Below are 26,702 nucleotides of genomic sequence, written 5' to 3'. Positions count from 1 at the left end.
TATAGTTCCCTGGGTCCACCTTCTTCCCCTTTTTGAAGATAGGAACAACATTTGCTCTTCTCCAGTCTTCTGGGACTTCTCCTGTTCTCCAAGAATTTTCAAAGATTATGGAGAGTGGTTCTAAAATTTCTTCTATGATCTCCTTCAGTACTCTGGGGTGTAATTCATCTGGACCTGGAGACTTGAACTCATTTATGTTAGCTAAATATTCCCTCACAATCTTTCTGTTTACAGATAACTTGGATTCCTCTATTCCTTTAAAAGGACAGTGAAGATTAGTTGATGTTACATTTTCTTTCTGAGAGAAAACAGATGCAAAATAGGAGTTAAAAAGTTCGGCCTTCTCAACATCCTCTCTTACCATTTCTCCATTTTCATCCTGTAAAAATCCTATAGCATCTTTGACTTTTCTTTTACTTTTGACATACCCCCAAAATCCTTTTTTATTGCTTTTGACATCTCTTGCAAGCCTTAATTCATTGTCAGCTTTAGCTAACCTGATACGTGCCCTGCAGGATCTGCAGACTGCATTATAATCTTCTTTAGATATGCCTCCCTCTTTCCATTTAATAAACATTTCTTTCTTTCTTTTTAGCATGTGTTTAAGTTCTGTGTTCATCCATCCTGGTTTCCTTAAATGCTTCCCATTCTTCCTACTTTTCGGGATTGTTAACGATTGTGCTTTGAGAATCTCATTTTTAAAAATTTCCCATCCTTCCTGGACATTTTTGTCCTTAAGGACATCCAGCCATTGGATCCCTCCTATTCTCTTTCTGAGTCTCTTAAAATCTGCCTTTCTAAAATCTAACCTTGAAGTTTGAGTCTTCACATGTCTTCCTCCTCTAGTTATCCAAAATTCTATAATAGCATGATCGCTGCCTCCTATGGTCCCAGCCACCTTTACCTCCTCAACCATTTCCTCCCTGTTTATAAGGATTAGATCCAAAGTAGCAGATCCCCTTGTTTTCTCCCCTACCTTTTGGAAGATAAAGTTGTCAGCAAGAGAGGATAAGAATTTGCTTGACCTGTTAGTTTTACTTGAGAGAGATTCCCAACAAATGTCTGGATAGTTGAAATCTCCCATGACCACTACGTCATATTTTTTGGAGAACTTGGTCATTTGATACATAAAGAGTTCATCCATATCTTCAGCTTGCCCAGGTGGCCTGTAGTAAATGCCTACAATGGTGTCCTTTCCGTTGTTCTCTCCTTGTATTCTTACCCAAACAGTTTCCACAGAACTCCCAGTCTCTGAAGCTTCAATCTCTGTGCAGATATACGCTTTTCTAACATACAATGCAACACCTCCTCCTCGTTTATCAAGTCTGTTTCTTGCAAATAAGTTGTATCCTTTTAGCCTTGTATTCCAATCATGTGTATCGTCCCACCAAGTTTCAGTGATTCCAATGACATCATATTCCTTTTCCTGCATTAGTAGTTCTAATTCTCCTTGTTTGTTGCCCATGCTTTGTGCATTTGTATAAAAACATTTTAGTTTGTGATTGGTTTCTCTTCCTCCCATATTTTTATTATTTAAATTGTTTTGTCTTTGTTCTTCCTTTCCACTTCCAGTAGCAGAGATCTCAATAGTATTTGTCAGCTGTATGGCTTTTTCTGGCCTTTTGCTTCCCTTCCCTCATTGTTCTAGTTTAAAGCTCTCCTGATGAGTGTAGCAAGGCGACTTCCAAATACACGTTTTCCAGTCTTCGTAAGGTGCACCCCATCTCTAGCAAGTAGTCCATCGTATAGGTAATTCATTCCGTGATCCAGAAATCCAAATCCTTGTTGACGGCACCATCGACGTAGCCAGTTGTTCACCTGTAGAATCTTATTCCACCTCATTGTTCCATGGCCATCCACTGGGAGGATGGATGAGAAGACCACCTGCGCTCCCAATTCTTTCACTTTCTTGCCTAAGTCTTCAAAGTCACTGCAGATGGTTTCCAGGTCCTTTCTTGCGGTGTCATTTGTCCCCACATGTATTAGCAGGAATGGGTAGTGATCTGTAGGTCTGAAGAGTCTTGATATCCTGTCAGACACATCTTTAATTTTTGCTCCTGGAAGACAGCACATTTCTCTTGAGGTTATGTCTGGTCTGCAGATAGCGGCCTCTGTTCCTCTTAGCAGGGAATCCCCCATGACCACCACTCTCCGTTTTTTCTTCACAACATTCTTCATTCTCCATCCAGGAGGATTCTGAGGGCTTACAAGGTTATTCATTGCTGGCAAAGTCTTATTTTGCGGTATTTCTTCATGGTTCTCCTGCGTGAGAGCCTGGTACTGGTTCCTGAGCAGTATGGGTGCTGACTGCCTCTCGATCCTCCTGCTTCTGTGGGTCACATGCTTCCATTCCTCTGTTTCATCAGGTGCAGTTCGAATTTCTTCTCTTTCTGAATCATGAAGAGATAATTCTGCTCTGTCTAAGAACTCTTCACCTTCCTTAATGATTTTCAAGGTAGTTAACCTCTCTTCTAGATTTCGCAACTTTTCCTCCAACAGGGACACAAGCTTGCATTTCTGGCATGTGAAGTTTGGCTTTTCCACTGGCAAGTCTGTGAACATGTAGCAGGATATGCAGCTCACCAAATGGCTCCTGGACTCTTCCATGTTCTTACTGTTAATGTTCTGAAAACAGTGAAAAAAGCTTCAAAATGCGCGCGCCTCCCGGCGCGCGGTTTACCGATGTCCTCTTTTCAGCTCCAACAGCCAAAATCCAGTGTTCTTTGAGCTCGCGGAGACTCTTCACTTACCCCAAAATGCAGTGGGAATATGCAAATTATCTCCTCAGGACTCCTCACCTGGTTTAACGATGTCCTCTTTTCAGCTCCAACAGCCAAAATCCAGTGTTCTTTGAGCTCGCGGAGACTCTTCACTTACCCCAAAATGCAGTGGGAATATGCTAATTATCTCCTCGGTAAACCAGGGGAGGAGTCCTGAGGAGATAATTTGCATATTCCCACTGCATTTTGGGGTAAGTGAAGAGTCTCCGCGAGCTCAAAGAACACTGGATTTTGGCTGTTGGAGCTGAAAAGAGGACATCGTTAAACCAGGGGAGGAGTCCTGAGGAGATAATTTGCATATTCCCACTGCATTTTGGGGTAAGTGAAGAGTCTCCGCGAGCTCAAAGAACACTGGATTTTGGCTGTTGGAGCTGAAAAGAGGACATCGGTAAACCAGGGGAGGAGTCCTGATGTCCTCTTTTCAGCTCCAACAGCCAAAATCCAGTGTTCTTTGAGCTCGCGGAGACTCTTCACTTACCCCAAAATGCAGTGGGAATATGCAAATTATCTCCTCAGGACTCCTCCCCTGGTTTAACGATGTCCTCTTTTCAGCTCCAACAGCCAAAATCCAGTGTTCTTTGAGCTCGCGGAGACTCTTCACTTACCCCAAAATGCAGTGGGAATATGCAAATTATCTCCTCAGGACTCCTCCCCTGGTTTACCGATGTCCTCTTTTCAGCTCCAACAGCCAAAATCCAGTGTTCTTTGAGCTCGCGGAGACTCTTCACTTACCCCAAAATGCAGTGGGAATATGCAAATTATCTCCTCAGGACTCCTCCCCTGGTTTACAGATGTCCTCTTTTCAGCTCCAACAGCCAAAATCCAGTGTTCTTTGAGCTCGCAGAGACTCTTCACTTACCCCAAAATGCAGTGGGAATATGCAAATTATCTCCTCAGGACTCCTCCCCTGGTTGAAAAATGTTCCTGTTGAAAAATAAATGATGGTCCAACTAAACGCAAACCGGATGCAATAGCATGCCGCTGCAAGATGCTGTGGTAGCCATGCTGGTTCAGTATGCCTTCAATTTTGAATAAATCCCCAACAGTGTCACCAGTAAAGCACCCCCACACCATCACACCTCCTCCTCCATGCTTCACAGTGGGAACCAGGCATGTAGAGTCCATCCTTTCACCTTTTATGCGTCACACAAAGACACGGTGGTTGGAACCAAAGATCTCAAATTTGGACTCATCAGACCAAAGCACAGATTTCCACTGGTCTAATGTTCATTCCATTTGTTCTTTAGCCCAAACAAGTCTCTTCTGCTTGTTGCCTGTCCTTAGCAGTGGTTTCCTAGCAGCTAATTTACCATGAAGGCCTGCTGCACAAAGTCTCCTCTTAACAGTTGTTGTAGAGATGTGTCTGCTGCTAGAACACTGTGTGGCATTGACCTGGTCCCTAATCTGAGCTGCTGTTAATCTGCAATTTCTGAGGCTGGTGACTTGGATAAACTTATCCTCAGAAGTAGAGGTGACTTTTGGTCTTCCTTTCCTGGGGCAGTCCTCATGTGAGCCAGCGCTTGATGGTTTTTGCAACTGCACTTGGGACACTTTCAAAGTTTGCCCAATTTTTCGGACTGACTGACCTTCATTTCTTAAAGTAAAGGCCCCGTCACACTTAGCGACGCTGCAGCGATCCCGACAACGATACGACCTGTCAGGGATCGTTGCTGCGTCGCTATGTGGTCGCTGGTGAGCTGTCAAACAGGCAGGCTCACCAACGATCAGGGGAGCAACGACATCGTGGAAAGAATCTTTCCACGATATCCTGCTCCTGGTTACCAGCCTGCTGAAGCTGGAGCAGGCTGGTAACCATGGTAAACATCGGGTTACTAGGGGCACACGCGCACCTAGTAACCCGCTGTTTATCATGGTAACCACTCTGCTACGGTGAGCGGGATGTTACCGCTCACTTTAGCAGGCTCGTAACCATGATAAACAGCGGGTTACTAGGTGCGCGTGTGCCCCTAGTAACCCGATGTTTACCATGGTTACCAGCCTGATCGCTGCTCCCGCTGGTCACACACAGCGATGTGTGCTGACCAGCGGGAGGGCAACGACCAAAAAATGGTCCAGGACACTTTGCAGCGATCAGCGACCTCACAGCAGGGGCCTGATCGCTGCAAAGTGTCACACATAGCGACATCGCTGGTGAGGTCGCTGTTGTGTCACCAAAACCGTGACACAGCAGCGATCTTGCTAGCGATCTCGCTATGTGAGACAGGGGCTTAATGATGGCCACTTGTTTTTCTTTAACCCCTTCCCGACCCGTGTCACACCGTTTGTGACATGGAAAACAGTTCGTTCCCGACCCATGTCACAGCGTCTGTGACATGGAGGGAAAGAGCCCCTGCAGCGCCTGCGAGCGGGGTCGCTCAGGTGTCACAGTTGCTACTGCAACTGGACATCCTGAAGTCGACCCCCCGGGGGTGGATTAACCCCCCCGTGCCTGGGACCCCTCCGATTGGCTGTTTCATTTTCACTTTTAGTGAAACTGCCAATCGGTATGAATTAAATATTTCACCAATGAAAATTGGTGTAATATTTAAATCTGGGCATTGCCTGATGCTTACAGCATCAGCCATTGGCTGGGGGGAGTGTCACCTCTGTTCCCCCCCTCCCCCCAGATCTGATTTGGGGGCTAGCGTCACATGGATACTAGCCCCAATCAGATATGGAGGGATGGCTGAAACCTCCCAGCACCTTCCCAACACTAGATCGTCTGCTGTGGACCCCCTGCTGTGGACCCCCTGCTGTGGACCCCCTGCTGTGGACCCCCTGCTGCGGACCCCCTGCTGCGGACCCCCTGCTGTGGACCCTGTGGATCGCGTCTGCCGCCGCCACCGCTGATCAGCGGTAAGTATTGCCGCCACTCCCCCCGACCCCCCCCCCCCCCCCGGGACCCCCCCCCCACGCCCCCCTCTCCACCCCCCCTCCACTTTCATACCTGCACCCCGACCTCCGCTCCCTCTCCCATGTCTTCATCCACCGGCTGCTGCTCTCCTTCTGACAGCCGGTGGACTGTGATCACAGCAGCAGCAGGCTCAGTGTAAATGCCCTGCTCCTGTGATCAAACCCACCATCCCCCAGTCCCAGTGATATCACCCCCCACCTCCCAATAATCACCCCCCTCCCCCAGTGTTCACCCCCCCTGTCCCCAGTGTTCACCCCCCCTGTTCCCAGTGTTCACCCCCCCTGTTCCCAGTGATCACCCCCCCTGTTCCCAGTGATCACCCCCCCCCCCCCCGAAAACCCAGTAATCAGCCCCCTGCTCCTGCCAGCTCCTGCTCCCCTTTCTGCCCCAGTAATCACCCCCCGATGCTGCCGGCCTCCTACCCCCCCTTGCTGCTGCCGGCTCCTGCCCCAGTGATCACCCCCCTTGCTGCTGCTTCTGGCTCCTCCATCTCCTCAGCCCCCTCCTACGTCTGACCGCCCCCTACGTCTGACCGCCCCCTACGCCTGACCGCCCCCTACGCCTGACCCCCCCCTACGCCTGACCGCCCCCTACTCCTGACCGCCCCCTACGCCTGACCGCCCCCTACTCCTGACCGCCCCCTACGCCTGACCGGCCCCTACGCCTGACCGCCCCCACACGTGACTGCAGAAGGTTACACCAAGCACACACACGTACACTCACACTATAATAAAGTTTTGATTTTTTTTTTTTTTTTTTTTTTTACACACGCACAAAGCACACAAAATGTCCCGCCCGTCCCGCTCATCCCAGTCTAGGGCGTACTCAGCTGAGGAGGCTATGTCAGGTTGGTGTGTGTGTGTTGTAGTGTATGAGATTGTGTGTGTGTGTTGTGTGTGTGGGTGTGTGTGGTGTATGCACTACAATATACCACACCGCACACCAACCTGACATGCACTACACAATGGTGTCCGCTAACAAATTGGAACCCTTTGCGTTTGGAGAGTCCCTGTGTGCCCAAACATTGGAGCTCACCAACAAGTGACCCCATTTTGGAAACTAGACCCCCCAAGGCACCTATCTAGATGCATAGTGAGCACTTGGAACCCCCAGGTGCTTCACAAATTGATTGATAAAAATGAAAAAGTGAAAAAAAAAACACTTTTTTATTTTTACGGATTAATTTCCTAAGGACCTCCAAACGCAACATGGTGTCTTCTAGCAATTTGAGCTGACAATTTGTTAGTGGACACCATGTTGCATTTGGAGAGCCGCTGTGTGCCCAAACATTGGAGCTCCCCCACAAGTGACCCCATTTTGGAAACTAGACCCCCCAAGGCACCTATCTAGATGCATAGTGAGCACTTGGAACCCCCAGGTGCTTCACAAATTGATTCATAAAAATGAAAAAGTGGAAAAAAAAACACTTTTTTGATTTTTACGGATTAATTTGTGAAGGATCTGGGGGTTCCAAGTGCTCACTATGCATCTAGATAGGTGCCTTGGGGGGTATAGTTTCCAAAATGGGGTCACTTGTAGGTGAGCTCCAATGTTTGGGCACACAGCGGCTCTCCAAACGGGACATGGTGTCCGCAAACAAATTGAATGGAAAATCGTCTCAAATTGTTAGCGGACACCATGTTGCGTTTGGAGAGCCCCTAATGTGCCTAAAAAGTGGAGCTCCCCCGCAATTTGACTTTTGGAGCTAATTTTCCATTCAAAAAGTAAAATGGCGCTCCTTCCCTTCTGAGCCCTGCCGTGTGCCCAAACAGTGGTTTATGACCACATATGAGGTATCAGTGTACTCAGGAGAAATTGACCAACAAATTTTAGGATGCATTTTATCCTGTTACCCATGTGAAAATTAAAAAATTTAGGCTAAAAGTAAATTTTTGTTAGAAAAATAAAAATGTTCATTTTTTTCTTCCATGTGGCTTTAGTTCCTGTGATGCACCTGAAGGGTTAATAATCTTCTTGAATGTAGTTTTGAGTAGCTTGAGGGGTGCAGTTTTTGGAATGGTGTCACTTTTGGGTGTTTTCTGTCATGTACACCCCTCAAAGGGACTTCAAATGTGATGTGGTCACTAAAAAAAATGGCTTTGCAAATTTTGCTGGAAAAAAGAAAATTTGCTGATGAACTTTGAACCCTTCTAACTTCCTACCAAAATTTTTTTTTTTTTTTTCAAAATTGTGCTGATGTAAAGTAGACATGTGGGAATGTTATTTATTAACTATTTTGTGTCACATCACTCTCTAGTTTAGCAGAATAAAAATTCAAAATTTGAAAATTGCAAAATTTTCAAAATTTTTCCCATATTTTTGATTTTTTCACAAATAAACGCAAATATTATCGACCTAAATTTAATACTAACATGAAGCCCAATATGTCACGAAAAAACAATCTCAGAATCGCTAGGATCCGTTGAAGTGTTCCAGAGTTTTTACTTCGTAAAGGGACACTGGTCAGAATTGACAAAAATGCCAAGGTCTTTAGGGTCAAAATAGGCTGGGTCCTGAAGGGGTTAAGAAAATTAGTTATGGTGAGTCCCAAGAATAATTAAAATCCTCAATTTATTGAAAAAAGATTTAAAGATCATACAGGTTGGGGATACATCTCAACGCGTTTCTGGCAGAAGCCCTTATTCACTGGTGAATAAGGGCTTCTGCCAGAAACGCGTTGAGATGTATCCCCAACCTGTATGATTTTTTTTAATCTTTTTTCAATAAATTGAGGATTTTAATTATTCTTGGGACTCACCATGACTAATTTTCTTATGAGAAGCCTTAAGTCACAGCTATTGGTTGGAGACCCACAGCATTGCAAAACGGACTGAGTTATACTAATAGGACACGGTGAGGCTGCCTTTTTTGTTTTTCTTTACTTAGCTGCTTTTTTCTTGCCATAATACAAATTCTAACAATCTATTCAGTAGGACTATCAGCTGTGTATCCACCAGACTTCTGCTCAACACAACTTATGGTCCCAACCCCATTTCTAAGGCAAGAAATCCCACTTATTAAACCTGACAGGGCACACCTGTGAAGTGAAAACCATTTCCGGTGACTACCTCTTGAAGCTCATCAAGAGAATGCCAAGAGTGTGCAAAGCAGTCATCAAATCAAAAGGTGGCTACTTTGAAGAACCTAGAATATAAGACATATTTTCAGTTGTTTCACACTTTTTTGTTAAGTATATAATTCCACATGTGTTAATAAATAGTTTTGATGCCTTCAGTGTGAATGTACAATTTTCATAGGCAAGAAAATACAGAAAAATCTTTAAATGAGAAGGTGTGTCCAAACTTTTGGTCTGTACCGTATATTTACATAGTAACATAGTTTTTGATGTTGAAGGAAGACTAAGTCTATCTAGTTCAACCCATAGCCTAACATGTTGATCCAGAGGAAGGCAAAAAAACCCATGTGGCAAACACTAAGCTCCACATTGGGGAAAAAATTCCTTCCTGACTCCATACAACAACCAGACTAGTTCCCTGGATCAACGCCCTATCAAGGAATCTAGTATTTATAACCTGTAATATTATACTTTTCAAGAAAGGCATCCATGCCCTTCTTAAATTTTAACAGTGAATCACTCATTACAACATCATGCGGCAGAGAGCTCCATAGTCTCACTGCTCTTACAGTAAAGAATCCCCGTCTGTGATTATGATTAAACCTTCTTTCCTCCAGACGTAGAAGATGCCCCCTTGTCCCCGTCTCAGGCCTCAGAGTAAAAAGATCAGTAGAAAGGTCTTTGTACTGTCCCCTCATATACTTGTACATAGTAATAAGATCACCCCTAAGCCTTCGTTTTTCCACAGTAAATAACCCCAAGTGTAATAACCTGTCTTGGTATTGCAGACCCCCCTGTCCTCTAATAACCTTGGTCGCTCTTCTCTGCACCCGCTCTAGTTCAGCTATGTCTTTCTTATACACCGGAGACCAGAACTGTACACAGTATTCTAAGTGTGGCCGCACTAGTGACTTGTATAGAGGTAAAATTATGTTCTCCTCATGAGCATCTATGCCTCTTTTAATGCATCCCATTATTTTATTTGCCTTTGCAGCAGCTGCCTGACACTGGCCACTAAACGTGAGCTTGTCATCCACCAATACACCCAGGTCTTTTTCAGTTACAGTTTTGCCCAGTGTTTTACAATTAAGCATATAATTATACATTTTATTTCCTCTGCCCAAGTGCATTACCTTACATTTATCACCATTAAAGCTCATTTGCCATTTATCAGCCCAAGCTTCTAGTTTACATAGATCCTCCTGTAATATAAAATTGTTCTCCTCTGTATTGATTACCCTGCAGAGTTTAGTGTCATCTGCAAATATTGAAGTATTACTCTGTATGCCCCCTAAGGTCATTAATAAATATGTTAAAAAGAAGGGGGCCCAATACTGACCCCTGTGGTACCCCACTGTTAACTGAGACCCAGTCTGAGTGTGTTCCATTAATAACCACCCTTTGTTTCCTATCACTAAGCCAGTTCTTCACCCACATACATATATTTTCCCCTATTCCCATTGTTCTTATTTTATGTATCAACCTTTTGTGTGGAACCGTATCAAAAGCTTTTGAAAAGTCCATATACACAACATCCACTGCATTTCCTTGGTCCAGTCCAGAACTTGCCTCCTCATAAAAACTGATCAGATTAATTTGACAGGAACGGTCCCTCGTAAACCCATGTTGATATTGAGTCATGAGGTTATTCTTCTTCAGATACTCTAGTATAGCATCTCTTAGGAAACCCTCCAGGATTTTACCCACAGTAGAGGTTAAGCTTACTGGCCTATAATTTCCAGGTTTGGTGTTTGTCCCCTTTTTGAATATTGGCACCACATTTTCTATACGCCAGTCCTGTGGTACAGACCCTGTTATTATGGAATCTTTTAAGATTAAAAATCATGGTCTATCTATGACGTTACTTAATTCCTGCAGTACTCGCGGGTGTATCCCATCCGGGCCCGGGGATTTGTCAGCTTTAGTAATTTTTAGACGCCGCCGTACTTCCTGCTGGGTTAAGCAAGTGACATTTACTGGAGAATTTTTGTTATCACTAATCATGTTTTCTGTCATGCGATTTTCTTGTGTAAATACGGTTGAAAAAAAATCATTTAGCATATTGGCTTTTTCCTCATCCACCATTTCACCTAGACTATTTTTAAGGGGGCCAACACTATCATTTTTTAGTTTTTTACTATTTATGTAGTTAAAGAATATTTTGAGGTTATTTTTACTTTCTCTGGCAATGATTCTCTCTGCCTCAATCTTTGCTGCCTTGATTTGGTTTTTACATAATTTATTTAATTTTCTATATTTATTTAATGCCTCATCACTACCTACTTGCTTTAGTTCTCTAAATGCTTTCTTTTTGTCACTTATTGCGCCCCTTACAGCTCTATTTAGAAATAGTGGTTTCCTCCTATTTCTAGCATGTTTATTCCCAAAGGGTATATATTGTGTACAGGTCCTATTCAGGTTGTTAATAAATGTCTCCCATTTGCTTTGTGTAGCTTTATGTCTCAGGATATCGTCCCAGTTTATTGCACTAAGATCATCTCTCAACCGTTGGAAATTTGCCTTCCTGAAGTTTAGTGTCCTTGTAACCCCTCTACTACACATCTTATTAAAGGTTACATGAAAACGTATTATTTTGTGATCACTATTACCCAAGTGACCCCCAACTCGTATATTTGATATGCGGTCTGGCCTATTGGTTAATATTAGGTCTAGCAGTGCCCCCCTTCTTGTTGGGTCCTGAATCAGTTGTGAAAGGTAATTGTCTCTCATAGTTGTCAAAAACCTATTACCTTTGCTTGAACCACATGTTTCTGTCCCCCAATGTATTTCAGGGTAGTTGAAGTCTCCCATAATAATGACTTCTCCTTGAGTCGCTGCTTCATCTATTTGCTTTACGAGGATATTCTCCGCTACTTCCATTATTTTTGGAGACTTATAACAAACCCCTATCAGTAATTTATTATTTTTTCCCCCTCCCCTTATCTCCACCCACAGGGACTCTACATTTTCATTAGATTCACATATATCGTCCCGCAGGACAGGTTTTAAGGATGATTTTACATATAAACACCCCCTCGCTTGTTTGAACGGTCATTTCTGAACAGACTATAGCCCTGTAAATTAACTGCCCAGTCATGGCTCTCGTCCAGCCATATCTCAGATATCCCCACCATGTCATAATTATTTTCCAACAAAATTAATTCTAATTCCTCCATTTTGTTCGTGAGGCTTCTGGCATTAGTGTACATGCATTTTATGTATCTCTCTGTACCTCTATTCCTTCTTACTTTATTGACTGTTCTAACCCCACCCCCAATTTCTTTATTTGTGCCCAGGTCACTATCTGCACTATCTTAACCACCTATAAAATGAATACCCTCCCCCCCAATCCCTAGTTTAAACACTCCTCCAACCTTCTAGCCATTTTCTCCCCCAGCACAGCTGCACCCTCCCCATTAAGGTGCAGCCGGTCCCTAGCGTAGAGTCTGTAGCCAACTGAGAAGTCGGCCCAGTTCTCCAGGAACCCAAATCCCTCCTTCCTACACCAGTTCTTGAGCCACTTATTTATCTCCCTAATCTCCCGTTATCTCTCTGGCGTGGCACGTGGTACCGGTAGTATTTCAGAGAATACAACCTTGGAGGTCCTTGCTTTCAGCTTGCAGCCTAATTCCCTGAAATCACCTTTAAGGACCTTCCACCTACCTTTAACTTTGTCATTTGTGCCAATGTGCACCATGACCGCTGGGTCTTCACCAGCCCCTCCCAGTAATCTGTCAACCCAATCAGCGATGTGCCGGACTCGAGCGCCAGGTAGGCAGCACACTGTTTGACGATCCCGGTCTTTGTGACAGATTGCCCTATCTGTTCCCCTAATAATTGAGTCCCCCACTACCAGCACCTGCCTGGCCTGCCCTACTCTCCTATTTCCCTCTTTACTGGAGCTGACACTCCTCCGGCTTTCAGGGGACATGCCTTGCTGCAGCAGTGCTACCCCTGTACCGTCACTCCCCTCATCTTCCAACTTTGCAAACTTATTGGGGTGTGCCAGATCAGGACTAGCCTCCCTGGCACTCTTCCCTCTACCCCCCCTTCTAACTGTCACCCAACTAGTGGCCTCACCGTCCTGCAGCTCCCGACTTCCACCCTCCCCCACATCTTCCCCAGTGAGCTGCTGCTCAGTGAGCAGCAGACTCCTTTCCATGTTGTCAATGGATCTCAGTGTTGCCAGCTGCTCATTTAGATCCAGTATCTGGGCTTCCAAACGCACAACGTACACACATCTCGCGCAGCAGTAAGCAACCCCGACCGGCTGTTCAAGGAATGCATACATGCGGCAAGATGTACACTGGATAGCATTGTCAATAATGGAGCTCATTTCCTAATGGGGATTGCAATAGACAGAATGTTAAGTAAAAAGAAAAGTAAAGAATTAATGAAATACTGACAGCAATTCAGTCCAAAGCCCTCCCTTCCAAACTCCCTGAACCCAAGTCACTGAAAAACAAGTCACACACTTACTTTCGTTCGCACTTATGCTCCGATCACACTCAGCTCGTTCACACTCGCAAATTAAGAGATTTAAAGAGTTGTTTTTTTGTTTTTTTTCCCTTTTCCAGCAATGCACACTTCACCTCAATGCACTTCTAAAGGACTGGATGCCCAACCAGCTGCCCTTTATAAACCCTTAATTAACCCCTTGTGAGTAAAGCTACACCTCAGGATTTTAGTGCAATGTAGTTAACCCTTAAATACACAGGTTGTAAACTAAGAAACTAAAACTGTAGTGAGAAAATAGGTTTTAAAAAGCCCAATAAAACTAAACAGGTAGAAAAGCACTCAGCGGATCACAATGCAGCAACTCACCGCAATTCACACAGGTATTTTCTGCAGGATTCCCGAATACCTGATATATATTTGATTTTTTATACACCTTTTCTTTTATTTTTTTTTATTCATTCTTTTTTATTATTATTTTCTTATTTATGTTCATTTTTATTTATGATTTTCTTACTGCACCTTTGTTCATACATTTCTTTCATCCATTCAAGCATTTTTCCCACTCCCTTTCATCACCCCTTTGTGGGTTTATCATTGTTTGTGTCATGCACTTTGCTTCATTATTTTACTAATATAACGGACGCCCCCTGCTGGTATTATTTAGGACTGTAGTCCATTTTTTCTGTCCTGTTAAATGAGCTTGGTCTATCACATGATGCTCTGGCTGGGCGTCACTGTCCTGGGCCGCACCTTCTCTCCGATAATTTATGCAGAGTCATCAGCCTTACACTACATCTCATGATAACATGACTTCACATGTGATTAGACTACTCGTTCACGCTCCTTCCCCTCACTAGTCATTCACCTGGTGACCACATGGTGACCTGATGTAGACATGTGACCACTAGTAGACCTCCCGCATATGATGTAAGTTTTAATCCTACTTGTTTAACTATGTATAAAGGACATGCATTCATTGTATATACCTATCCCTGATGAAGCACGCTGTGTGAAACACGTCAGATTGGCCGGGCACTTAGCGTTCCCCTTTTACTTTGGTTGGGACCATGTTGTAATATTGCTTGAATTAAATTATATTTTGGGTGCTTTTCTCTGCTGTGTGTAATTCCAGTCACCGTTTTATACTACCCCTGGCAAAAATTATGGAATCACCGGGCTCGGAGGATGTTCATTCAGTTGTTTAATGTTGTTGAAAAAAAGCAGATCACAGACATGGCACAAAACTAAAGTCATTTCAAATGGCAACTTTACGGCTTTAAGAAACACTCAAAGAAATCAAGATTAAAAATGTGGTACTCAATAAGGGTAATTTTTTTCAGACCAAGCAGAGGGAAAAAATTATGGAATCACTCAATTCTGAGGAAAAAATTATGGAATCATGAAAAATAAACACATAAAAGAACACTCCAATACATCACTAGTATTTTGTTTCACCACCTTTGGCTTTAATAACAGCTTGCAGTCTCTGAGGCATAGACTTAATGAGTGTCAAACAGTACTCTTCATCAATCTGGCTCCAACTTTCTCTGATTGCTGTTGCCAGATCAGCTTTGCAGGTTGGAGCCTTGTCATTGACCATTTTCTTCAACTTCCACCAAAGATTTTCAATTGGATTGAGATCCGGACTATTTGCTGGCCATGACATTGACCTTGTGTGTCTTTTTTCAAGGAATGTTTTCACAGTTTTTACTCTATGGCAGGATGCATTATCATCTTGAAAAATGATGTCATCATCCCCAAACATCCTTTCAATTGATGGGATAAGAAAACTGTCCAAAATATCAATGTAAACTTGGGCATTTATTGAAGATGTAATGACAGCCATCTCCCCAGTCTTCCTTCTGTCTGTGACTTTATTTTACATTATTATTTTCACAGTTTTGAAATCCAGGCAAAAATCTGATGAATGATCCACAAGCCATAATGGAGAAAGGAGAAAGCGATGTGCAGGGAGATGAGTGGCGGTGCAAAGAGGAAGTTCTTACAGGTAACCGTCCTGATGAAGAGTCACCATGAAATAAAAGAGTCACATTGTCCTCATTCACCGGACCGCACAATTCTGGGCTAGAAGTTTTATGGGTTTTTTTTTTCAGTTTTTTGGGCCTTAGATTCCCCCATTCAGCTAAATTACAGATTATATATGGCTGACAATGTGATGGCGCTATGTGTGATAACACCGGCTGTGCATCTACAATATGGATTTAAGAATAGACCGAGATGATAGATCATCAATGACACATAATGAACCTCTTTTAGTCTTTTTTATGATATCCATCACGGCTTCGGGATTAAAATGTAACCTAATTGATATACTTAACTGGACAGAGCTTCAAACAAACCCATTTTAAGATGATTGTCTCATCGTTACAGCCAGGAGTAGATTATAAGAGAAAGCAGAATAATGCCTGGGTTTATCCAGCCTTATATTTGTGGCATTGCCATGACTTACTAATGCACAACCATACGGCTCCTCCGTTCTACGCTGTGCAGGTAGCGGTCAGGGAGCTTGTGAGATGTTCTCCACCTGATAGCACTGACTTCTGATCATTTCCCATGACATGAGTGGTAGAATATGAGCGTGTCGTGTTCTCTGTCACATGGAAGTTGGGGTGCCAGTGGTCAACTTAAGAATTAGATTAATTATATGCATGTAACATACAGGCTAGCCAGCGATATAACACTGAGGTTTTTTCAATATTACAAATATTTCCTCTATTTCCCCAACCAAATTTCCCTCTCCCATCCCTTAGTGATTACAGAGGAACAGTCCATCCTCAACTGTATCGAAAATACCCAGAACAAACTACAGTGACGGCAGTTTAACTGTAAATATAGTCGTACACAGTTGAATAACTGTCCAGTACTAAAATGCTCAGCAGAAACTTTCTCCTGTAACAAAATGGAGTTCAAGTATGGTCCGGAGTCTGTTGTGTGCCGCGTCAACACCTCAAAGTTGATCAGGATTTCTTTAAATTATTAAACCAACATTAAGACTAAGTGCCCACGACGATGCAGAAATGCTGCAGATTTTTTCCGCATCTCCCTGGCAGGAAAAATGCATGCGGATTTTACATGCGTTTTTCCCGCCAGGTAGAAGCGTTTGTCAAGCATTTCTGCATGAGGGTTATCAAGCGCTTTTCCAAGCGATTTTAGCATCACTTGGAAAAGTGCTTGACAACTTGGTCACACTATATAAATCCATGCAACCGGCATGGATTTATATAGTGTGACCAAGTTAATAGTTAAAAAAAAGAATAAAAATGGTAAAAAATAAACATTATACTTACCTTCCGATGGCCCCTAGTCTCCTGTATGATGCGTCCGGTCTCTTGTATGGCCCGCGATGGTCTAAAAGGACCTGCGGTGACGTCATTTAGTCTTGTGACAGGTCACACGACCACCGACGTCAGCCATTGGAAGGTAAGTATAATGTTTATTTTTTATTTTAAATAGTTTTTTTCCCCTCACCCATGACAGCACACCTTGAGAGAGGGATCCGCCCCACCAAGGACAGGAAACCGTCTGAAATAAAAGGGCGGTACCTCTCCCTCGCTTCAGTTGGTTTCCTGTCCTTGATGGGAACCTGTCTGGAAGAAAGAAGACTTACCTGGGGTTGTTCCGGTGTGGAAGAGCGGGCACTAGCCTGTGCACCGGGTTCCAGTCTCCAGAAGCGCCGTCCGCAGCTCCCCTGGGGTCCTGCGTCCGAGCGGGCGCACGCGGTGAGGCAGGCTCCGTCCTCCCGTAGACCGACCTCCCCCTGCCGCTCCTGTCGGCCGCGCTTCCGGATATGACGCGCCTGACGTCACAGCGCAGGGTACGCTGGGAGAGGCGGCACCCGATCCAAGATGGTGGCGCCCTGTGAAGCGTTCCAGGCCGTTTTTTTTTCGGATTGGAGCTCCGGCCTGGGAAAGGGGGAGGGCCCATGAACCGGAGGAGGTTCTGGATGGCCCTATTTTAGGGGGGGGGGTTATCCTGGAAGCGTGGTACGCTTCTGAAGCATGGCTGACCAGGATAGCCCAGAACAGCAGCTAACCCCCCCCCCCTCAGCAACGGAAGAAGCAGAGGGATGCCTCGCACACGGACAGCCGCTCGAGCAGTCGTAGTGGCAGCCGCAGGAGCAAGGTGTCAAGCGCCTGTGGACCATCTAGAAAGGAATCATCGGTTCCGCTACAGCCTCCGAATCCGGTACCCGTTTGTGGCTTCCGGGGGTGAGTGATCTTTGTGAATGTCACCTTTTAGTAATGGGAAGTCTCTTATGTGCTTCCTTTTTATAGGAGCCTAAGAAGAGTAGCGCCAAGCAAAAGCACAGAATGTGTGCCCTATGCCAAACTTCCCTCCCCATAGATTGGCAAAAGCCGCTTTGCCCGAACTGCGTTGCTAAAACTATAGCGGAAAATTCCCTGGATTTCGCATCTAATTTAAAGTCTATAGTCCACGCAAAGGTTCAGGGGTCCCTGAAGGGGTTGCTTAGAGGAAAGAAAAGATCCCATAGAGATGTCTCCTCCAACTCTGATTCCTCGCAGTCCGAGGATCTGTGGCTGAGTGATTCATCATCCTCTTCCTCATCGAATAACGGTAGACCCTGCTTCCCCATTGAGAGTACGGACAGACTGGTTAGAGTAGTCAGATCAACCATGGGTCTGGGGGAGGAGAAAGCATCCAAATCCCGGGAAGACATTATGTTTGCGGGCCTTGGAGAGAAAAAGACACGCTCCTTTCCGGTAAACATTAAAATTCAGGGCCTCATTGACCGGGAGTGGAGGAAACAAGAAAGATCAGGGGCCTTACCCTCCTTCTCTAAAAGAAGGTACCCCTTCGAAGAGAAGGACTCTGAGCCTTGGGATAAAATCCCCAAAGTTGACAGGACTGTAGCCAAGTCGTCCAAAAAATCTTCCCTGCCCTTGGAGGACTCTGGCGTCCTGAAAGATGCCCTTGATAAAAAGGATGACTCCTTTCTGCGTCACACTTGGGAAGCTGCAGCAGGAGGCCTGAAGTCAGCGGTAGCTGGCATCTATGTGGCAAGATCCCTAATGGTGTGGCTCCAACAGTTGGAGGACCAGCTTAAAGATAAAAAGGTCTCTAGGGATAGAATCCTTTCAGATCTACCCCTAATGCAGGCTGATTCGGCCTTCCTGGCGGACTCTTCAGCACACTGTCAGGCTTTCGGCTAGAGCAGCAGGTCTATCTAATGCTGCCAGACGGGCCTTGTGGCTCAAAGGTTGCCCAGGCGACCTACAGTCCAAGCATAAATTGTGTTCCCTCCCGTGTGACGGTAGACTCCTGTTTGGCCAGAAGTTGGAAGACCTTTTAGCAAAGGCGGGCGATAAGAACAAAGGGTTCCCAGGATTTTCAGGGGACTCAAAAAGGTTTGGTTTTCGGAGGAGGAAATTTAATCGGGGTCGCCCTCCAGGAGACAGGAGAAGATGGGAGACCAAGTCCAAAAAGGTGTCGGGCTATATGTTTGGAGGACCGTCCTCAAGTACAAAGAGATCCTCCCAATGACACCAAGCCGGAGGTTGGGGGGAGGCTTTCCCACTTTTTTCCAGCCTGGAAAGCAATTACTGCAAACCCCTGGATTTTGAACATTGTAAGTGGTGGCCTGAAGATACGGTTCAGCCAGATCCCTTGTCGGACCTTTGTGGTTACCCCCAAAAGGAAGGTCCAGGAAGAACAGATAACACTGGAAGCAGAAATATTAGGGCTAGTAAGGAAACAAGTCTTTCTCGAAGTGCCGATACCACAAAGAGGGAAGGGATTCTATTCCCCTCTGTTCATGATAAAAAAAAAAACAACGGGTCCTTAAGGACCATCATCAACCTCAGGAGTCTGAACCAGTTAATAGAAAACCAGACTTTCAAGATGGAGTCAGTGAGTTCGGCAGTGAAGCTCTTACACCACAATTGCTTTATGGCAGTAATAGACTTGAAGGACGCATATTATCACGTCCCAATTCATCCAGACTACCAGAAGTATCTGAGAGTAGCCCTGTTCATTCAGGAAGAGCTGAGGCATTTTCAGATTGCTGCCCTACCCTCGGCCTCTCCATAGCCCCGAGAATATTTACAAAACTAATAGCGGAAGTAACAGCCTTTCTACGAATCAAGAACATAGTGATCGTGCCCTATTTAGACGACTTCTTAATAGTAGGGAAATCAGAAGTCCACTGCTCCAGTCAACTTCTAGAAGTCATGACGGTGTTGCATCAGCTAGGGTGGTTGGTAAATTCCCAAAAGTCAAAACTAACCCCCTCAAGGATTCAGACCTTCCTAGGTCTAATCCTAGACTCTCATCTCCAAGCCTGCTTCCTCCCAGAAGACAAGGTCCGCAAATTGATCGTTTTAGTCTTGAAAGCCATGCGATCTTCAGTGATGTCCCTGAGAGGGAATGTCCCTCATGGGCTCTATGACGGCCTGTCTCCCAGCAGTCAAATGGGCTCAGGCTCAGGGGCATATGAGACTTCTTCAGTGGGAGGTCCTGTCCGCGCAGAGGTCCTTCAACAGGCATTTAGAAAGCAAGTTCTCTCTCTCCCCAGAAGCTGTAGATTCCCTTTCATGGACAGGGGAAATCTGACCTCAGGCGTACAGTGGTCCAGACGAGTAGATCGGGTGATTACGACCGATGCGAGCAGTTCCGGATGGGGGAGTCATCTGGCAGAGCTCTCAATACAGGGTCACTGGACATACCATGAGATGGGGGCATCCTCAAACATAAAAAAGCTTTGGGCAGTAGAGAGATCCCTCATAAGCTTTCTTCCTCACATTCAGGGTCACCACGTCCAGGTCAGGTCCGACAACCGGACATCAGTAGCTTATGTGAATCATCAGGGGGGAACAAGATCACGGTCTCTGATGGCTGTGGCAGACAGAATCCTTCATCTGGCAGAGCGACACCTCCCATCCCTCAGTGCCCTTCACATAAAGGGGGTAGAAAATGTAAAGGCTGATTTTCTCAGCCGCCATACCCTAAGACAGGGGGAATGGAGCTTAAACCCGGGGGTCTTCCAACAGATTGTCCAGTTATGGGGGCAGCCAGACATAGACCTGTTCGCCACAAGAGCAAACAGGAAGGTAGACAGATTCTGTTTCTTAAATCCAGCAGAAAATCCCCATGCCGTGGATGCCCTCCAGATCCCTTGGAAGTTCAGGAAGGCCTATGCCTTTCACCCTTTAGTAATGGTTCCAGTAGTGGTGAGGAAGATTTGGGAGGAAGGCGCAAGGGTAATTCTTATAGCCCCTTTTTGGCCCAAGAGGCCTTGGTTCTCCCTGCTTCGACTAATGTCGGTTTCAAATCCCTGGGTTCTACCAGAGAGGCCGGACCTTCTCATGCAGGGACCAGTATTCCACGCCCAAGCCAGAGCTTTCCATCTTGCGGCGTGGAATTTGAGAGGTCACTACTAAGTAGCAAGGGGTTTTCACCAGGGTTAGTCTCTACCTTGCTGGGTAGTAGGAAACCAATAACGACTAAGATTTATAACCGAGTCTGGAGTAAATTCCTAGAATTTATAGATGCCCCATTATCAGACAAGCCTCTAATCAGGAGAATCTTGGAATTTCTGCAAAAGGGGCGTGACCTGGGTCTAGCCACAGGGACTCTTAAAGTTCAGGTGTCGGCATTGGGGGCGCTCTATAATTGTAACTTGGCTGGGAACAGGTGGGTCTCGAGGTTTATCAAGTCCTGTGCCAGAGCCAGACCGGTTCGGTCCCTAAGAGTTCCTTCCTGGGACCTGAATTTGGTCTTGAACACACTTACCAGTGACACGTTCGAACCCCTACAGGATGTCTCTCCAAAGATCCTCACCCTTAAGACCATCCTCTTAGTGGCCTTAACGTCGGCTCATAGAGTGGGTGACCTGCAGGCCCTTTCGGTTAATCCTCCCTACACACAAATTCTTGACGATAGGGTCACCTTGCGTCCAGATCCAGCATACCTTCCCAAAGTGGTATCTAGATTTCACTGTAACCAGGAGATTGTACTACCCTCGTTTTGCAGCAATCCTAAGAACCCAGGGGAAGTTAGGTTCCATAACCTAGATGTTAGAAGATCCCTACTACAGTACATTAACATGACTAGTGTATGGAGGAAGGACCATTCCTTGTTCCTGGCCTTTCAGGGGAGTAGGAAAGGTCACGGGGTGTCCAAGGGTACCATTTCTAGGTGGCTTAGGGAGGCCATTTGCTTAGCATATACGTCCACAGGAGTTCCGACCCCGGACAATGTCAGGGCTCATTCCACCAGAGCCGTCGCAACCTCCTGGGCGGAAAGGGCAGACGTCTCAATCGATCAGATATGTAGAGCTGCTACTTGGTCTACACCATCCACCTTCTTTAAACACTATCGGTTGGATCTGTCCTCACCTTTGGGAGAAGGGTACTTCAGGCGGTGGTCCCTCCCTAGGGTGCTCATAATTCTCCAAAATTCTCTCAAGGTGTGCTGTCATGCGTGAGGGGAAAACACCAAGGTTACTTACCGGTAGCCGGTTTTTCCTGAGCCCTCTCAATGCTCTGTAAACAACTGAAGCGAGGGAGAGGTACCGCCCTTTTATTTCAGACGGTTTCCTGTCCTTGGTGGGGCGGATCCCTCTCTCTCAAGGTGTGCTGTCATGGGTTCAGGAAAAACCGGCTACCGGTAAGTAATCTTGGTGTTTTTTACAGGTACTATGGTTCCCGGGTCTGGATGAGAGTCTCCTCTTCTCCAAACCCGGGTACCATCCGCACATTGAATCGCTTAATATCCGCATGTGCAAATGTAGTCATGCGGATATAAGCGATTCAATGCAAGTCAATGGCGGCAATTGCGCTGCGTGTCCGCAAAGTGGACATAATGGACGTGCTGTGTATTTTTCCGTAATGATAATCCGCAGCGGATTATCATTGGGGACCATGGGGCACGTATTACCAAGCGTTTTTTAATCGTTTTCACTGTGGAAATTCCGCGGAAGAAACGCTTGAAAAACGCATAGTGGGCACTCAGCCAAACTCTGTCAGCGAGTCCGAAATCTCTGGACACTGGTATTAGCAACAAACGTTGTGTGAAGCAGTTAATATACCTAACTAACTAACTGCAGGCTATATCTTAACCTTGAATATTTTGGCTCCAAAATGTTATGCGTGAACAGTTACTCACTGCGCGGCCCCTTCAGCAGGTGAGCGGTACCATTGATGCTTGTAGCTTAATTTCTCAGTGGCGTCCAACACCTCTTCACTGTAGGTCCAGGCCTTTATCGTCTCTGGACAGCGTTTCTGACAGGAATCTCCTCAGATTTGGGCAGGTTCCGGTCACGAGCAAGCTCAGCTCCAATATGCCGTTTCTCCGGTGTCAGTGGGGTGTTCTCACAAGCAGATGATGCTGAATTCCCTTCCAGCGCGTCCTCTTCTGTTCAGGACAGATTCCAGACTACCATGGTCACTCCACTTATTCTTGTCAGGTACTTTTCAACTCTTTACTGGGAATTCCCCTGAGCACAGTGACTAAGCCCCGCCCACACTGGAGTCAGACCAATCACCAACTGTCTCCTTTGGTTGCTGGGCAAACTTCACCCTTCACTCTACTGCAGTCACTACCCCTTAACAATGTGCACTGAACTTCTTATCATCAATACATTAACTGCTTATTCTCCTTATATAATCATCTAATTCAATGCATTTTAAATCATTCACAGAGTTAAAACCTTACATCAAAATATATATACAGACTTTCAACAAGTCCAGTGTTACACTGATGTGGATAGAGATTTACCCAATCATGTCACTCTGGTGAACCGACACATCTCACATATGCAATATATGGGACACCATTACTCTTCATCATTCTAGAACACTCCAGGCCACAGACATGCAGGGGTGGAGTAAGAGTAGCCAGGGCCCCGGGCAGTTTAGAAGACACACCCCTCCCCCCCCACACGGTACCTGATGTGTCACGTGACATGTCACATGATGCCCTTTGAGAAATCATGTGATAGGTCATGTGAGTAGCACACAGGTGGTTTGGTGCATATCTGTAGATAGAAAGAAAAGCAGATAGCGCAAATTATTCCCTTGTGTCCAGCATTATACATAACACAGCGTTATACAAAATAGAGCAGGGTGGGAGATCAATTTTCCCAGCAGGACACATGAGAGACTGTGACTGTTGTGGAGGCCGAACCAATAGGCTGGAATTAATTCTGCTCAATATTAATAATAACATATTAATTATAATTATTTGTTTACATTAATTATATGACTTAACATAGAGCAGAATTAACTATGCTGATATCCTCCTATATACAGTATGAAACCCCCCCCCCCCCCCCATAGCTGGTTATATACAGTATGAGCCCCCATAGCTGGTTACATACAATGTGAGCCCCCCATAGCTGGTTACTTAGTGTGAGCCCCCCATCTCTGATTATATACAGTATGAGCCCTCCATAGCTGGTTATATACAGTATGAGCCCTCCATAGCTGGTTATATACAGTATGAGCCCTCCATGGCTGGTTATATACAGTATGAGCTCCCCATAGCTGGTTACATACAGTGTGAGCCCCCATATGCGGCAGGCTAGGAGAGGCTGCGTCGTGATGTGAGTGGGCACCTAACTGTTAAAAAGACACGCCCGGCCGCCCGCGCTGTGTATGCTGGGTCCGCTCTGCCTGACGTCATGCGGCAGGACGGGCTCAGAATCACTCAAGCCGCCTGCGGCCGTGGGCCCGCGGCGGTGACGTAAATAACACATGGGATTGCAAAGTATAATGGGGGCAATTCATGCCCCCCCCGGAGCCTCGGGCCCCGGGCTTTAGCCCAGATTGCCCTCATTATAATCCGCCTATGCAAACATGTAATGAGTGATGTTAGTGTAGACACTATACCTGAGTCTGCTGTCCAATGTCTCTCCCGAATCCACTGTAGAGATGAACGTTCGGCCAAGTGTTCATCCGTTCTCTATGGAGAGAGAAGAAAGATGCTCCCACATGACCCAACAGTGCTCGTTACAGGCCATTATCTGATTTTGTAAAGATATAGTGGTAATCTGCATGTAAATAGTATTTAAACCATGTTAGGCTATTTTACTGGAAGAGTGGCTACTGGGAGAAAATGAAGTTATATTTTCTCTGTAGCCGCTTTTTCCCAGTGATTGAGGCGGTAAAGTTAGATGTAACAGTCTCTTCTCAGAGAGAGATGACTGATACAACCGTCTATTTCCCCTGAAGACTGAAAGCGAGTAGCTGCAAGGAGAATACAACTGATGATATAGGAAGTTGGTTGGTCTTTATTAGCTTTCATTTTGATGTAGCAATGATGGTTTGTTTCCGTTCGCTCATGCATTTTTATTATTGTATAACGTTTTCTATGTACACAAGGGATGCATTGCCGACAACATATATATATATATATATATATATATATATATATATAGTGTATAAAATATGCAATCATTGACAAAAAAATGATTTATTCTTGGATGTTTGCACCGGGCAATGATCAGGAACTAATATTAGAACAATTGTTTCTATGTGCAATCATCACATCATGTAAATGATACTGTAGTCAGTCATTAATAAAGCGTTAAAACATACCCTACGATTTTGTATGAAATTTGGAATTTTCGTATTTATTTAGATGAATATGATTTTTAAGGTTTTGTTCAAAAATCGAATCACTTTTATTCTTGGCAGATGACTATACCAGCAGCTCCGAAGGAAATCTGATATCTTCGTATGTTAAAGCAGAAGATGGTAGCTTCAAACAAGAAACATATGAAGAGCATGGCAACATCTCAGATATACCCTCAGCCCTTCATAGCAAAGAACTATCTCCTAATTCATCACAGACTGTGAAGCAAAATAAAAGAAGTGTGGAAAATAAAAGCACGTCCACAAGAAAGAAGCCAATTTCATGCTCAGAATGTGGGAAATGTTTCATAGATAAATCAAAATTTTCTATACATTGGAGAACTCACACAGGAGAGAAGCCATTTTCATGCTCTGAATGTGGGAAATGTTTTTCTCAGAGCACAGCCCTTGTCGCACATGAGAGACTTCACACAGGGGAGAAGCCATTTTCATGTTCAGAATGTGGAAAATGTTTTGCTCAGAAATCACATCTTATTGTACATGAGAGACGTCACACAGGAGAGAAACCATTTACATGCTCAGAATGTGGGAAATGTTTTACAGAAAAATCAACTCTTGTTGTACATCAGAGAAATCACACAGGAGTGAAACCATTTCCATGCTCAGAATGTGGGAAATGTTTTACTCAGAATTCACAACTTGTTAGACATGAGAGAATTCACACAGGAGTGAAACCATTCTCATGTTCAGAATGTGGGAAATGTTTTACAGAAAAATCAATTCTTGTTACACATGAGAGATCCCATACAGGAGAGAAGCAATTTTCGTGTTCAGTATGTGGGAAACGTTGTAGTAAGAAATCTCATCTTATTATACATGAGAGAATTCACACAGGAGAGAAACCATTTTCATGTTCAGAATGTGGGAAATGTTTCACAGAAAAATCAAGACTTGTTACACATCAGAGAGTTCACACAGGAGAGAAGCCATTTTCTTGCTCACAATGTGGGAAATGTTTTTCTAAGAAATCAAATGTTACTGAACATGAGAGATGGCACAGACGAGAGGAGCAATTTTCATGTTCAGAATGTGGGAAATGTTTTACTAATAAATTTCATCTTATTAGACATGAGAGAATTCACACAGGAGAGATGCCATTTTCATGTTTAGATTGTGGGAAATGTTTTACTAATAAATCTCATCTTGTTACACATGAGAAAACTCACACAGGAGAGAAGCCATTTTCATGTTCAGAATGTGAGACATGTTTTACTACGAAATACCATCTTGTTAGACATGAGAGAAGACACACTGGGAATAAGCAATTTTAACCTCTTAGTAACCAAGCACAATTTTTCAAATTTGACATATGTCACTTTATTGTGGTAATAACAGTGGCATTTTTCAACTTATCCCAGTTACCTGGAATGTTTTTTTTCCTGACACATTGTATTTTATGTTAGTAATAAATTCAAATAAATATATTTTCCTTTTATTTATTAAAATGTAAGAAATTTGGCAAAAAAATATGAAAAATTTGCAATATTCAAACTTTGATTATACCCGTAAACCAAAAAGTTATACTATACAAAAAAGTTAATAAATAATATTTACCTTCTGTTTTATTATGTCACCAGAATTCTTTAAATTTCCTTTTATTTTGTCAGAATAGTTAAAAGTTTAGCAGCAAGTTTTCATTATTTTAGGGCAAATTACAAAGCTTATTTTCCAGTGCATCTCTGGACAGCACACCAGGAGGTAGTCCTTCCTTGACCTATGACAGTACAAAATCACAGAGAGGTTAAAAGGCCACATCCACCTCCACCCTCTAGTGTTTTCCTGTCCCCACAGAGGATAGTTGCATGAGAGGTTGCTCCTAGAGTCAAGATATCTTATCCTGT

General features: G+C 44.5%; 1 protein-coding gene across 1 annotated transcript in view; it reads left to right on the top strand.

Moving 5' to 3' along the window:
- Nucleotides 1-26,702, top strand: part of LOC141161411 (uncharacterized) — a 122,594-nt gene that overhangs the window by 53,504 nt on the left and 42,388 nt on the right. Inside the window, exons 4-5 of the mRNA XM_073646221.1 lie at nucleotides 15,133-15,236; nucleotides 24,904-26,122. Of these exons, the coding sequence (XP_073502322.1) occupies nucleotides 15,133-15,236; nucleotides 24,904-26,122 (1,323 nt within the window). The remainder of the gene's footprint in view (nucleotides 1-15,132; nucleotides 15,237-24,903; nucleotides 26,123-26,702) is intronic.

Source organism: Phyllobates terribilis, unplaced genomic scaffold (assembly GCF_046119375.1).
Source record: "Phyllobates terribilis strain yellow unplaced genomic scaffold, ASM4611937v1 Scaffold_9__5_contigs__length_417890890, whole genome shotgun sequence".
NCBI lineage: Eukaryota > Metazoa > Chordata > Amphibia > Anura > Dendrobatidae > Phyllobates > Phyllobates terribilis.
Note: the sequence above shows the minus strand (reverse complement) of the source record. Positions and strands in the feature narration are given on the sequence as shown.